The sequence below is a fragment of the Plasmodium gaboni genome, chromosome 14 (assembly GCF_001602025.1).
Source record: "Plasmodium gaboni strain SY75 chromosome 14, whole genome shotgun sequence".
Classification (NCBI taxonomy): domain Eukaryota; phylum Apicomplexa; class Aconoidasida; order Haemosporida; family Plasmodiidae; genus Plasmodium; species Plasmodium gaboni.
In genome coordinates, this window is record NC_031494.1 from 649,437 (window position 1) to 666,495 (window position 17,059).

At 18.9% G+C, this 17,059-nt stretch overlaps 3 protein-coding genes across 3 annotated transcripts; 1 reads left to right on the forward strand and 2 right to left on the reverse strand.

Moving 5' to 3' along the window:
* Positions 1-423: 423 nt before the first annotated feature.
* Positions 424-2,455, reverse strand: PGSY75_1418000 (putative ubiquitin fusion degradation protein UFD1; the record flags this gene model as incomplete). Its single annotated transcript, XM_018787885.1, has 10 exons — positions 424-507; positions 580-708; positions 969-1,009; positions 1,093-1,174; positions 1,295-1,388; positions 1,487-1,617; positions 1,736-1,804; positions 1,896-1,981; positions 2,105-2,234; positions 2,453-2,455. 10 exons carry the CDS (start codon positions 2,453-2,455, stop codon positions 424-426), a joined length of 849 nt encoding a protein of 282 aa, XP_018639257.1.
* Positions 2,456-3,445: 990 nt separating this feature from the next.
* Positions 3,446-14,098, reverse strand: PGSY75_1418100 (putative liver specific protein 1; the record flags this gene model as incomplete). The annotated part of the gene is made up of 1 exon (XM_018787886.1): positions 3,446-14,098. The coding sequence occupies one exon, from the start codon at positions 14,096-14,098 to the stop codon at positions 3,446-3,448; it is 10,653 nt and encodes a 3,550-aa protein (XP_018639258.1).
* Positions 14,099-16,063: 1,965 nt separating this feature from the next.
* On the forward strand, positions 16,064-16,923 carry PGSY75_1418200 (hypothetical protein; the record flags this gene model as incomplete). Its single annotated transcript, XM_018787887.1, has 3 exons — positions 16,064-16,427; positions 16,537-16,631; positions 16,879-16,923. The coding sequence occupies 3 exons, from the start codon at positions 16,064-16,066 to the stop codon at positions 16,921-16,923; spliced, it is 504 nt and encodes a 167-aa protein (XP_018639259.1).
* Between the last annotated feature and the right edge of the window lie 136 nt (positions 16,924-17,059).

Genomic DNA, 17,059 nt, shown 5'->3' on the forward strand with positions numbered 1-17,059 from the left:
TATATGTTTTTTTATTCCACATATCGTTATGTATATAAATGATAATTTTTAATATTACATTTAAAATTTACACATGCTAATAATACATATGGTTATGTTTATTTTAAAATTCTTTAATAAAAATCTTTAAAAAGAATTATTTATTTAATATTGTGTTCTTTTTCATTTATATATATTATAAATATATATATAATAATTTATATGTTACATAAAAAGATAATAAAGAAAATAAAAATATAAAGGAAAAGAGGAAAAACAAAAAAGAAAAAAATACATATACATATATATATATATATATTAGATATTCCTTTTATATCAAAGTTAAACGATCAAAAAGAAAAAAAAAAGAAAATTAAAAAAACCACAAAAAAAATTTCATTATATAAAGAAAAAATATATTACATATAGGGGCAACATACTTTTTTAATTTTTTCGTTCCGTAAATTTTCCAACAATACCAGGAATACGGCCTTTTTTCAACAAATCTTCATATTCAGTACATTTCGTCTAAAAAAAAGAAATAAAATATATAAATATATATATATATATATATATATATATATTAATCATTCGAATTACTCTAATTCCTCCAGGTAATTTATCTTTCCAAGGTTCAAGATTTTCAACAACTTTAGGTTTTATTATTTCTTTTTTCAAAGCTTTATGACAACTTTTCCCATCAGTTCTTTGACCCTTTCCTTTAAATTTCTATTAATATAAATAAATGTTATATTATATATATATATGTGTAGATATTATGATAATATATATTTATATATGACAAAGAAATATTTATATGAATATATATTAAGTAATATAAGTACATTTTTTATAACACTGATAATATTCAATGAATAATTAGTATTTCAATCAGTATATGTTATGTTATTATTATATATATATTCCTTATTTTTATTATTTATTTTTTTATTATATTATTTTATTTTTTTTTTTTTTTTTTGTCTTACGTTTTCTTCCTCTGGTACAACTTCGGTAACATATTGTACAGCTAAAAAGGTATATTAAATAAAAATAAAATAATAAATAAATACATAATATATATATATATATATATATATATATATATTTTACCTTCGCTGTGATCTATTGGTTCTTCGAACTCCACTTCCACATCTGTTTCAATAATTGTACAGGCAAATGAAGGTTTTAAATCCTAATAAGAAAAATAAAACATACATGTTTTTACACGCATATGATTAATAGTTGTGGATAAATATATATATTACAATTTGCTTAGATTTATATTTATTCATATCTTTTATGTTGAACATACCACTATTTTAATTTCATAGGTTTTTCCTAAATAATGAATTACAATATTATCTCCAATAGTTAATGTAGCGTAATTTCTTAAAGCGGTTTCAAGACTAAAAAATAAAATAAAATAAATATAAATCATAATATTATATAAAATAATTATATATACATATAAGTTATATATTTTTATACATTATTAATAACATACACAGCTCTATGATTCGATAATTCCATAAAATCTTTAGAACATGGCTTGAGCTTTACAAATGTCCCTTTAGGTAAACTAACACTTGTAACCCTTACAATATCACCTTCTTTTAAATTTAATTGTTGCATCATCTATAATAAAATATATTAAAAAAAAAAAAAAAAAAAAGTCATTAATTGAACAAATAAAAAATAAAGTATGTATATTTAAAATATATTTATATATATTATATGTATTCTTTTTTCTTACCCAATATGGCATGTGACATGTACCTTCATCAGAAATAAATTCCAAGACCCCACTATGAGTTCTTTTATCCTATAAAGAAGAAAATAATAAGGAAAAATACATATATATAAATATATATATATATATATATATATTAATGTTTTAACAAATTCATTTGTACCGTGTATGGATTCGAAACTTCAAATAACATGGGCCAGGATATATGTCTTCTTGCCAAGGCATTTAAAGCCGTCTGTGGAAGTATAACTAAATAAAAATAAAATATATAAATATATTATATATATATATATATTGCAAAACACGCCTAAATTATTATATATTTCAATTTATTTATGTAAAACATATATATATTTATATATTTATATTTACTTTTATTTCCATTTTCCATATCATCTTTTCCTATAAATGATACAGGATAACATGTATATTCTTCTTGGAATGGTTCAGACACATTCAAAAAATCCCTTGGCCATAAATTATTCAAATTACTAAATCCCCACTGAAACGAAAAAAGATATATAATATATATATATATATAAATATATTATATATATATATATATATTTGCCTTTTAATAATTATAAAAAATATATGTATAAATATATATATATATATATATATAATAAATCAAATAAAGATTTAATTCCTATAATTCTTTTGAATATTAAATGAATGTGGAAAAGAATTATTATATTTATGTTTTAATATATTTTAAAGCATATATTATTTCACTATATATATAATAAATACATTTTTTTGTACATATTTTAATTCTTATTTTTATAATACAATTTTAATTATGTTATATATTTTTTTTAATAAAAGCACATATTATATTTCTTCTTGTACTTCATATATTTATAGATTTAATTATTTTATTTTATATTTTTTATTATATATATATATACTTTTGTTATTGCTATATTAAAAAAAAGATATCCACTAGTTCGTAATATAAGAAATAAATAAATATATTATTTAAATGGGAAATGGAAATAAAATACGAAAAAGAAGGAAATTTTATATATTATATATATATTTATATATATAAGAAAAAAGAAAAGATTTTCTTATAAATTTATATAATATGGAATATAAAATCATGTTTTTTTCATATAATATAAATATTTAATAAATTTTCATATTATAAAAAGAATATTAATTATAATAATTATTGTAAATGTATTATATTTTTTTATATTCATAATGTTTACATAAAACACTATTCCCCTTTGTGATCTTAAAAATGAGTCATCTAATTTTTTTTTTTTATTTATATATTTAAATATGGAGGATTGTAAAGTAAAAATAAATTATAAATACAAAATATGGATTTTTATTTGTTCATATTTATATGTATATAATATATCATATAGATTTAAATAACAACATTAGTGACAAATATAAAAATGCAGTTATATATATAAATGTTTAAAAATATATAAAATGATATATAAATATATATATATATATATATATATATATATATATATATATATATATATATATATAGATATGTGTATATAATAATTTTTATTTTAAAATCATAAGAAAAGATAGAAAAAAAAAAATATATAATAAAAGTAAAAAATGAGAAAATACTGATCATATTTATACATACATACATACATATATATATATATATATTTATTTATTTATTTATATATTATGTATGCTTAATTTTAACGTAGTGTATAAATTTGTTACGTTTTACTGTTTGACTATCTTTTGATGAGAAAAGTCTATTACGACCTTTGAGAAATGATCAATAAAATCATTCAATAGATTTGGTATATCGATTTTAATTTTATCTATATTGAGAAATAACCCTCCTTGAATGTAAGTACTATAAAAGTTAGAGATAGTTAAATTACTTAAAATATTTGAATTGGTTTTATGAAATTTAGTAGTAAAACGATTAAAAGTAAGAATAAATAATTCGACCTCAAAGTCATATAAATTTAACTGAAATGTAGTAGTTTGTGATTTTTCCATATGTTCTATAAATATTGTTTTTAACAATTCTTTTAATGATATAATAAATACATTTGATGGTACATTATTAATAGTAATATGTGGTACTATATCTTCTCTTAAGGAATAATTATTTTGTATAAATTTCGAGTGCATATATATATTAACTTGAAAATTATTTTGACTCATGTCTATAACTGGAGGATATGGGCTTAAATATAAATCTGGTAAAGCACTACTATAGACAGCATTACCACTGTTAATAATAATATCATCACTATTATTACTATTATTACTATTACTATTATTACTATTATTACTATTATTATTATTATTATTATTATTATTATTGTGTGATTTATCCTTGCTCATATCAATTTTCTTTATTTTTAATAATATGCTAGATTTAGAAAAACTTATCACAATATTATATACATCTGCTATAGACATATGTGGTGATATTTCATGTGTTTCATTATATATTTCATAGATTAATTTGTAATAAGTAGATATTTGATTATATGTTAATCCCAATATATGACATCTTGTTTTTGATAAGTCATTTAAGAATGTTCCAACTGTCATATCTCTATATACATTTTTGATTGTAATAAATGTATCATCATGATTATATAAAATTAAATCCACAAAATTTTGTTCATGAAGATTTTGAAATGAATGTATTTGTGTTATATCAAAAGAATTTTCTCCTAATGTAAATCCTTTATATTTATCAAATGTACTATCATAATGTAAATCAAAATATATACTAAATCCATATGACAATAAACATTGAATATGTGCAACACTATTTTTTAATTTTTTTTTATAAGTATTACATTTTTTATCTATATGAGTTAACTCAAATAATTTATATAAATATGGAGATATATTTATATGATATAAAATATTTTGTAAAAACATCTTCTCATTTATTTCAAAATCTACATAAGGTAATATTAAACTATTATTCATATTATCACGAGTAACTATTGAATTTGCCATGAATCCTAATATACCATTTTTCCAAAATATACTTGAATTATTTAAAGAAGAAAGAAAGTCATTACATTCTTCCATATCAACTTCATTTTCTACACTTTCACACGATATATTTAATTCATTATTTTTTAAATTTTGTATTGTATCTAATGGTTTTTTTTTTTTGTCCTTATTTTTTATTCGCAAGATAAATTTTATAGCACCTCTCATAGCAATAAAACTTTTATTATATATCTCCGTGTTTTCTAATTTTTTTCTATCCTTTGTATTATATATTATATCGTCATCACTTCCATTATCATACAAACTTCCATATAATTTCAAATAATTTTTTCCTATGATATGAAAGAAATTATATTGTAATATGGTCAACATAGTTTCTGGACTTAGATAATTTGGAAACCCATGAAAAGTAGTTTCATTATTAGCAAATCCATTTATACTACTATAGAATGTTATATAATTTGTTTGATAATTTATGATTGCCGGAAGATATATCATTCTAGAGGTGAGATAATCATGTATGCTATTATCATGAGAACAAAATATAAATGTTATAATATTTTCTTCCTCAGATAAGTAATTTTTTAATACTTTATTATCTATCCTATCATTACTATCACAACTATTCATATTATTAATACTATTAATATTATTATTATTATTATTGTTCTTTATGTGATCATTGATAATATTAAACTTTTCTTTCTTTCCTACCACATTTGTAAATAGTTCCCCCAATTTATATATTTTGTTAGTTATACAACCAAATATTTTATATAACAATTCTTCTATTTTTATATTTACATTCAAATTCTTTACACGTATAATTTTTTGAATGCTTGGAAATATTATATTAACATCCAGGTGTATCAATTCATCCACATTATTCATATTATAAATATTATTATATGCTTCTTTTTTCTTATAATTATTTCCATCATTTTGTATATGTAAGTACTTATTCAAATTTAATTCCATATGACCTAATATATTATAATAATTTTCATATGTTTCTACGGTAGATATATAATAAACATTTTTTAAATGTATATGATAAGATATGGAAGGTATTAATGATAATTGTTTTTTTTGATGATATATATAAATGGAATCACATAGAGGATAAATACATATACATGTTATATCTTTTATAAAAGAAATAACCTCAGAATTATCTGTTAAATAATGTAATATATATGTTAATAATTCATCCTCTCTTATATTTATAGGTATATATTTTAAACTAACATTTTTAAAAATATTACCTTTCTTAAGATATATCGGAATATCTTTTTTAACAAAAGTATTTTCTTTTATATCTATAATAGTATTATATAAAATTAAATGAATAATATTATTATATTTTGATATATCATCTGATGGATATACTATAAAAGGTGTATATATAAATAAATAATTTATTACATATTCTATATTCATATCCTTTGGTATATCTATATAACTATCATTATATATTATTTTTAATTCTAAATCATACAACATATTTATATTAGTATCTTCAATTATTTTATTTTTTACATATATTAAAACATCTCCAACAGTATAATTTTTTGGAATATTACAAATTCTTGAACTACCAAAAATGTTTCTTTCATATAAACCAGCATTATATTCAAAGCATATTATGGACATATCTATTTTTTTATTTTCATAGTCTTCTGCATATATTTTCTTACTTAATTCTTTTAATACTATAAAACGGTTTACATTATCATTGTGAAGGCTTTTTACTAATTCATTTATGTTACCCTCCACATCTGCATCTAAATCTGCATCTAAATCTACATCAACCTTTCGCATTTCCATATCTTTTGGGTTAATTTCATAATTAAATGTATCATTCTCCAAATTATTATCAGCTTCATTAAAATTTATATCAATGTGTAAGGTGCAAAGATCTCCAGATTTACATATCTGAAATATTTCGCTGATTGTTTTTCCATGTCTAATAATATCATTTCCATCATTTAGTATATATTTTTCACTACCTTTAATAATATAAAAGAGAAGAAATTTGTATATCCACTTTCTTTGATATCCTATGGAATATCTTAAAAATTCGGTTATATACATATTATAAGGAATATTCAAAACAGTAATGACAAATTTTTTCTTACCAAAACTAAAATTATTATTATAATTATTAGTATATATATTATTATTATTATTTATGTTATTATTATTTATATTATTATTATTTATATTATTAATATCGTTGTTTATTAAAATGTTTAGCGTCAAATTTTCAAATTTTTCACTTACTCCATGTACATCCATTTTTTCAGATTTAAAATCATATTTTTTATGAACAATATTCTCAAATAAATTATCCAAAGAATTAAATAAAGGATTATGAACTAAATAGAATTTGGATTCATTGAACTGAAATACTTCTTCATCATTTAAATTTTTTATAAAAAGAACATTTTGTTGTTCCAACATGTTTTTATTTTTATTTTTTATTATATATGTATTATATAATTTTTCGTTTAGTAAAAAAAATTCATCAATTAATTTCGTTATATTAATATGATTTGATTTTATTAATAAAAAGTTTATTATATCTTTATTGGTTATATTTAAGGGTACATTATATATTGTTAAAGGTTCATAATTATTACCATCAAAAACATAAACTGTTATTGTATAACCAATAAGAGATATATTATTAAAATCTATATAATTTTTATTTAATATTTCTCTTAATACATTATCATATAATTGTATTTCTTTTAATTCTTCCTTTGATATATTATTTATATTAGATCCTATTTCAGTTGTATTATCTAAATCAATATATTTTTCATGTACCCTTCTTCTATTATTATTTATTAAAATAAATGTTTTCAGTTGTGCTATATCTGCATTATTTATATAATCTTTAATATTTTTTATTTCTTTTTTATTTACGTGTAGTGAGAATTTAATTTTTTCTTCATTTGGTAACTTTTTCCACCTACAAAAATTATCAGACAGAATAGTTTTTAACAATATATCTGTAGATATATTTTCAGGTACATTAATTATATGAGTCATTTTATTTTCATTTTTATAATTAACATAAAAACTTAAACACGTTATTGGGTTCTTAAAATCGATAACAGAAGGTAATGATTCTAAATTGAATGTAAGATATTCATTAAATCTCTCATTGTTTTGTATTGCATGTAAGTGTTGTGGGTATGCTTTAATTAACAGAATCTTATAATAATTTGTTCTCATACCATCATAATTATTATAATTATTATAATTATGATTATTAAAATTATTATCATAAATTATTTCATAATTCTGATTATCATTAGTACTCTTTTTTTCTTTTCCTTTTTTTTTCGGTTTCTTCTTCTTTTCAAATACTCTCAACATATCCTCAACAGTATAACCAGGAATAGATAAAAAATAGTAATCCACATTTTTATCTTTTATTTTGTCTTTATTTTTAGGTACTAGCATAAATAAATTATATAATTTCTCCTTATCCTCTATAGGTATATTAAATGAACCTCTCATTATAATATTAATAAGTTTCCATACTAATAAATCTAAAGGTACATTTTTAACTAATACTTTTTTTGAACTATTTTCTAAATATATTTCTATATCTTTTTCATTTTTTGAAGATTTTTTTATGTCTAACCACATATTTTCATTAAATCCTTTCCCACATAATTGATGTAATTCACCCATTACAGATTCTAACAATTTGCTAGAGTTAAATTTAATTTTATAAAAGGTACTTAACATATTTAGTACATATATAAATGATATATTTCTTTTTTGTTCTTTTGTTTTATCATTTATATCATTTTCTTCATAAATATATACATCCGAATCGTCTACATGCTCCCAGTTCCTTACTTCTGGAACGACATTAATTGTTGTATGTCTTTTATTGTAAGTAAAAAAAAATTCATCTAATAATGAATTAGATAAAAATGTATTTGTATATTGTAATAAAATATATTTTAAATTATTTGAAGTAATATATATAGGTATATTATATATAGTATATGGTTGGAAAATATAATCTATATATATATCTAACTTTTTAATATACATATTATTATCTCTAAAATCTATTATAATATTAGATAATAATTCATAATAATTTTTAGTTAAAAAATTATTATCAATCAATATTGTAAAAATATCTTGATAATTAATTTTTAAATCAAAAACTAAAAGATTATCTAATACCATTTCCCATTGTCTTCCTCTTATTGTATATATTTTTATATCATTTATGGTACTTAAATTAAATGATATTAATGATTCATTCAATATATTCTTCATAGATTTACATAATTCATATACTGTTAAATTTTCGGGTACATTCATTAATATAATTTTATCTTGAAAAAAATTAGAATGTTCATCTATATATAATAATGGGAATTCCAAATGTATATATTTAGAGTCTATCAAATCTATTGTATCTGGTGATTTAATATTTGATAGATTATCAACATCTACACATTCTTCATTCATTTTATTCTTTATTAATAAATATTCATTCTCTCTACTTTTAAATTCTTTTATTACTTCATATAATGTAACATCTTTATCAAAGTTTAACAAAATAATATTATTTGTATATATATTTAATGAATAATAATTAAAACAATAACATATACTCATTACAAACATTCCTTTTTTATACGATTGTGTATTAATAAAAGTGGAAGGTATATGTATCATTTTATTCATTATATCATTTATAAATAAATTTAAAGTATATCCTTTTAATATAGGGGCATTTTTTATATTAATGCGTTTAAAAGGATTATCTATATATATGACAAAGGAATTATATAAATTCCCTTCTTTATAAATATGTTCATCTTCATAAACGGTTATTTCTTCAGTTAGATATTCCATATTTTGTTCATTTTCTGGATCATTTAAAATAAGTGATTTCATATCATCATGATTGAAAAAATAGTAATTTTTATCATCCAAGTTAGTTGTATCCTCATTGGTTTTTTTACTATCCCCATCATTAAACAAGGACAATTTATGATTATAATAATAAATATTACTATTATTACTATTATTAGTATTATTATTATTATTATCATTATTATTATTATCATTATTATTATTATCATTATTATTATTATTATCATTATTATTATTATTGTTGTTGTTCCTGTCCATTTTATAATTGTACTTCATATTTGACAATGTAATTTTTGTTGTATCATTTTCTCTTTTATTCCTTTCCTGTTTATCGACATTTTCTTTTTGTTGACATTGGTTTTCTTTCGAATTTGTTGTCACGTCTTTTTTATCATCTTTATCTTTATAGAATTCAAACAAATAATCAAAACTTTTAGGTATTATATCTATATCTTCTGCATATATTGGTGCAATAATAATTTTCATGTCTAACATTTTACTATAGTTATATAAATCTTGCACATTTTTAATATGTTCTGGTATTCTATGACATTTGTTAGGATCATATAATTCTGCTTCCTTTCGTACTAGAAAGAAATTAAAACTGTCAATAGATTTATTAGTTATATTACATATACCTAATATACTCATTTTAAGCATATCTAAATCACTATTTACATCAGATGTGACATATATAATATTTTTAGAAATTTTCATATTTTCCATATAATATATTGGCATATTATGTACACTAAAATATTTATCTAAATATTTATCAACAGTTTCAATGACTTCGTTTATACCTTCACCACCATTAATATTTATAGATTCACTTATATTATTATCTATATTATTTATAACCGAATTATTTGTATAAATGCAACTGTTTTCTATATTACTTTTTTCGTTTTTTCTAATAGTTATTTCGATAATCTCATTGCCAATATTAGGTTTATCATTTTTATCAATAGTTACAAGATTATTTTTATCACTGATCAAGTTTATGTCTTCTTTGGATAAGAGATCTTTATATTTCAATAAAAATTTTAATATATTTAAATTGTATTTAATTCTCTTATTATTACTACTATCATTTGTATTATTATGTATAATATTACAATCTATATTAGTTGTAATAGTATCATTTTTTTGTATATCCATGTGTTCAAAAGAATCATTATCTCTCTTATTATCATTACTATAACTATTATTATTATTATTACTATTATTATTATTAATGTTCTTGTTTGTGTTGTCACATTTTTTGTTTTCTTCATGTGTGTCAATCTTTTCTTTTATCACAGTTGTATTTTCTCTTGTCGTTGTTATTTTGGATTCACTATTGGTAGTATTCGTTTTAGTATTTTCAGTACTGCACTCAATATTTGTTATATTCATTTCATGTGAATACATATTTATAATTTTGTTTTTTCGTCGTGATCCATCATTATTCGAATTTTCTTTTTCTTCCCTTATTTCCTTGATAATATCTTCCAGAAGTATATATGTTTTATCTGGGCTAATAAAATAAATTTTCATATTAATAAGATCAAAAACAGAATATTTAAACATATTAATAGATGTAGCATAATGTATTTTAACCTTACCAAAATCTAAATCGAATCCTTCTATTTCTGAATTTTGTACAATTGGAAACATGTGAACTAATGATTCTTTAATTTGATAATTTATATCTTTGAATGTTTTTTCAAATAAGCTTTTAAATAAATAAAGTATCTTTTCTTTATTATATGTAATATCAATTTTGTTAGTTTTTAAATAAGAATTAATAATTGTTTTTCTTTTAGTAAAAAATCCAGTTTTGTAAATAAATCTAAGATCAAAAAGAAAATAATTCTTTTGTTCATCATTATTATTATTATTATTATTATTATTATTACTATTATGATTATTAACATTTTCACATTCACTTTCCCTTTCACTTTCACTTTCACATTCACTTTCATTTTTATTTCCACTTTCTATACCATGTGAACATTTTTTATCCATATTGTCTTCCTTTTTATGAACGGTACTATAATATATATTTTTGTAACATTCTCTATTATTTACATTTTTTATAGATTCTTCAAATGCTTGATGATAACGATAATCTTTACATGCTTCCATCGAATCATAATATTCCTTTTCATTTATATCATTTATATATTCTATAAATTCCTTATTTAATAAATCATTTTCTTCATTTCTATCATTAATATTCAATTCTTGACCTCCTATTTTAATATTAATAGCATCAAAGGAACTACTGTTTAAATGAACTATTTTGTCTTTATCATATAAAATTTTTTCATAATTATCATCTTCATTATTTATATTTATATTGTCATTATTAATTATATTATAACACATTTCATCCTCTTCATCATAATATGCATAATTATCATAATCACCTCTATTTATATGATCCCCTATAATAGGAAAAATAGAAATTGATTGTCCAGAAAATATACCACTAGGTGTATTACCAACAGGGCATTTTAATTTATACCTATGTGAATGTTTTTTATTAGGTCTTTCTTTATGACTCTTCTTTAAAATAGGTTCATCACTATTTGAGTAAACTATTAGATCGTTATCGTTCTCAACATAATTATAACCATCAATATTTTTATTTCCATATACATCTATCATAGTACTAAAATGTGGCATCATATTTAATTTCCTAGATGAATCATTTGTTTTTTTTCCTATTCCTTTTGAAGGTATTAAATTACAAAAACAATTATTCGTTATATAACTAGAGGGGACACATAAAAGACATGTATCGTTATAATTAAAGGTGATATATTTCTCATATATAGGACATTTTCTATTTACATTTTTTTCATACTGAGAACAAGATAAACAATGCATACTACCATTAGGATGATATATATGAATTAATGGTATAGAATAAAAACAACAATTACATTTATTTTGAATATGCTCAGATATGTTATATAATTCTGAATTCTCTGCAGGAAGAGTTTGTTGATGTATAATTTCTTTAATTGTTGGTTTTTCTCTTGAAATGTCTTTAATAATAATAATTTTTTTTAAAATATTGTCATTATGTGTAAATGGTTTTATTACATCATTTTCTTTAAACATATTATTATTATAAATTATTTGTTTAGAAATATCACATTTTTTTTCATTATTTTTTTTTTTTAAAAAGATATGATATATACGATTTGTATTCTTCACATTGTCATTTTTTTTATTTCCATTTTCACTTTCTATTTTCTTACATGTATCAATTGTATCATTACAAATAATATTATTATCACTGTTGGTTGATGAATTCACATTTACCTTTATATCATTGGACAATTTTTTTTTTTTTTTTTTTATAGGTATATGAATAACCTTTTTAGTTTTTTTAGAAGAAATTTTTATAACATTATTGTTATTACTCTTTAATATGTATTCTTCTTTATTTTTTATATTTTCCTTATTTTCAATTTTGTTTGATACATATGTAATAATTTCATTTCCTTCTAAATCTTCTTTTTTAAAAATATCATTGTTAGGTTTTGCTTCTGGCATTTTACTAGGATGAATATATAAGAAAAATTTTTTTTTTATTTCATTAAATTCATCTCTTATTAAATAAAAGTTTTCACTCTTTGAATGTTCAAAATAAGTTATTACTTTTTTTCTATATTCATCAATTCTATTTTTTATATCCAAATCGAGTAATGGTTTATATAAATCAATAGACTTGTTTAATTGTAAAGGTGATATATTTGACACATTACAAGATATGACATTGTCACAAAATCTTTCATTCATAATATTTATAGATGATGGATATTTTATTTCTTTTATACTTGTATCAGATATATTTAAATTTCTAGGAGTACTTATAATTAACATATCATTTGATATACTACATAATTTATAATTTTTTTCTAAATATTGATTTCTTAATATAATATCTTGGCTAACTCTCTTAAAATTTACCATGTCTCTTTTATTTAAAGAATTTTGTAATTTTAATAAAAAACCATTTTTTGCTAAATCATTTTTATTTATTTCTTTGTAATCATCAAGAATAATATAATTTGTTCTTAAAAGATCGTTAATATCAATTAATAATTTAGCAATCTTTACTTTTTTTGTATTATCATTACAATCAACATTCTTTTTTTCTATCAATGCTAATGTTCTTAATAAATCTTCTTTAGTAATATATTCTTTCTTCTCTATCTTTGTATATAAACTCGCATCGATATCATATAATATATTTTTATTTTCTTCATGTATTAAATATTTAAGAACATGAAATAAATTATCATTTTCCGGTAAATTATATATCACCTCTTTATCAATATGCTTATTGGTATTGTTAAAATAATTATGGTTATTACTTTTACTCTTTCCATTTTTTTTATTACAAACAATTTTTTTGTCAAAGAAATATAACGAAAACACCAAACATAGAACAATTAATTTCATCTTTTATTCTAAACCTATATAAATTCGTTTTATTAATTAATAAAGAATGTTTTCCTTATGCTTATTAGCGAATATTGAAAAAAAAAAAAATTATGTATAAAAAATAAATATATATATATGTAGCATACAACCAATATGTGTATACACACACAAATATAAATATATATATATATATATATATATGTATATATTTTAAGGTGCTTGTTTTAGATATTTTCCTTTTAGTAATTTATTCTGTTCTGTTTTAAATAAAACATTATAATTCAACAATACTAACTTTTTTATTTAAATGTAAAAAAAGGAAGATAGACAAAAAAAAAATAATATAATATAAAATAAAATACATAATAATATAATGTTAAAAATATTATATGTAATATTTTTTTACAAATTTTGAATATTAAACATAAGGAATATAATTATTTACCATACCAGTTAAACCTATATTTTGTGTGTAAATTGAAAAGAATAGAATGTTACACAAATTTTATAAGTATATATATTAAGATAAAATATATATATTCCTTTTAATTAAATAGATAAAAGTTATATTAATAATAATTTATTTATATAATTATTTATTATTAATATATTTTAAGTATTTTATTTTATTTTTTGAGTTGTCGATAGGATCGATCAATAATATGAAAAGTTATATGTTTCTTCTATTATAGATACTATTAAAAAATATATTCCACATATATATATAAATATACGCATGTAAATTCAAACGATATTGTTAAAAAAGAAAAAAATATTAATATTAATGTTAATAATATTTTTTATATATAATTATAACATATTGAGTTATTTTTATTATCTATTTGTTGAACAAACATAATTTATGAGAACAGAACAATATTTACAAAATTGGCCTTGTATAGAATAGTTATATAAGTACAAAAATATTTTAATTTCAAAAAAATATTAAATTAAAATATAATACACAAAAAATAATCTATTCGACATATATATATATATATATATATATATTAATCTCTTAAATCGAAATTTTATTTTAAGATATATATCAAAATTATATGTTTTTTTTCCTTAAGCAAAAATATATACCATCTATTCAAGAACGTTTATAATTTTATGGACAAGCTACTGAAAAATAATAAATGTGTACATATATACCTACAAAGGTTTATTTACTTTTTTGATATTGATATATTTAATCTTAAATTCTGTTAATAAATTAAATATTTTTATTAAATTATTCTTAAATATGAAAATATATTGATCTTATTTAGCTTATCATCATTATTATATTGTATTCATATAAATCATATAATATTAACTTTATGATAAGTTAAATATGTTAAGATAAAAAAAAAAAAAAAAATTTACGAAATACATAGTTAATAAATATACAAAAAATGTTATAAAAAACATATTGTGTGTTTATATAATGATGTATTTTTTTTTTTTTCATAAAATATCCACTTTTATCATGCAGTTGGTGTAACGTTATAATAATTAATATATAATCTAATTAATAAGTTGAATGAAAATATTACATTTGATTATGTTACTATATATATATATATATATATATATATGTGTATAATTTTTAATGTACAATATTATATATATATATTTTTTATTCTTCTATTTTTGTGAGATATAATTTAATATTCATTAAAATGAATCCTTCTTGTAGTAAATGAGAAAATTTACTTTTATAAATTCGCGTATTTAAAAATTTTTTTTTATTAAATGTATATTTAAAAATTGTACAAGTGTTGTAATTATTAATGATACTAGTTAGTATCATTTATTTATATATTTATAAAAAAATGATATATACATATATATATATATTTTTTTTTTCTTGAAATACATAAAAATGAAAATTTAGATATTTATAATAATTTATAAACTTTTAAAAAATTAAATAATTCGTAGTTAATTTTGATTTTATGTTCTAATTAAATTATAACCTTGTTAAATAAAAATAAAATGAGTCAAACTAACAAACAAAATGATAATAAAAAGAATAAGATTACAAGAGAAAGTTTATTAGATGACCAATTTTCAGAAAATCCATCAAGTAAATTCGTTTTAAATAAGGAAGAAAAAAAGGAAGAAGAAATAAACCCAAATATTTCACAACAGAAAGTTAATAAAAAAAAACCACTTATTGATAGAAGTTTAATAGGCCAATTTTCTGTCGAAAAATATAAATCATTTTTATCGAAAATTGAAAAATCCAATGAAGATATAAAAAATAAGGATGCAGAAAGTGTTAGAATTGATAAAGATATACTTGACTCAGAATGTTATAATAATAATAATAATAATAATGAATCTTGCGTACTTATGGGTAATTTTTTTTAATCATAATAATAATAATAAAAAATACAATAAAAGTATATGTCATTTTGTCTTAATTTTATTTTTATTTTTTTTTTTTTTTATTTTATTTCCTATAGATGTTTCCGTTGGCATATATGATGTATGTAATGAAAATATAAGTGATGATAAATTGAGAGATATGAATATAACAATAGCTGAAGTGAAAAATCAAGTAAATAAAAAATATTTAATAATATAAATGTATAAAATGCCTTTATAAAATAAATAAATAAATAAAAGATATAAGCATTATGTATATAGAAAAAAATAAAGACAGTATATATTCATCTAGCTATTATACATGTAATATTCATATGGTTATATATATATATGTTTATGTTGTAAAAAAATATACTAGCCAAAAAGCATATATTTATAAATTTTTTTTTTTTTTTTTTTCACCTGAACAAAACATATAGGATGAAGATGAACAAGATGGAAAAGACCTAATCCAAGAAATTTAAGCAAAAAAAAAAAAAAAAAAAAAAAAAAAAAAAAAAAAAAAAAAAAAAAAAAAAAAAAAAAAAAAAAAAAAAAAAAAAAAAAAAAAAAAAAAAAAAAAAAAAAAAAAAAAAAAAATTTAATTAAATTTTAATATTA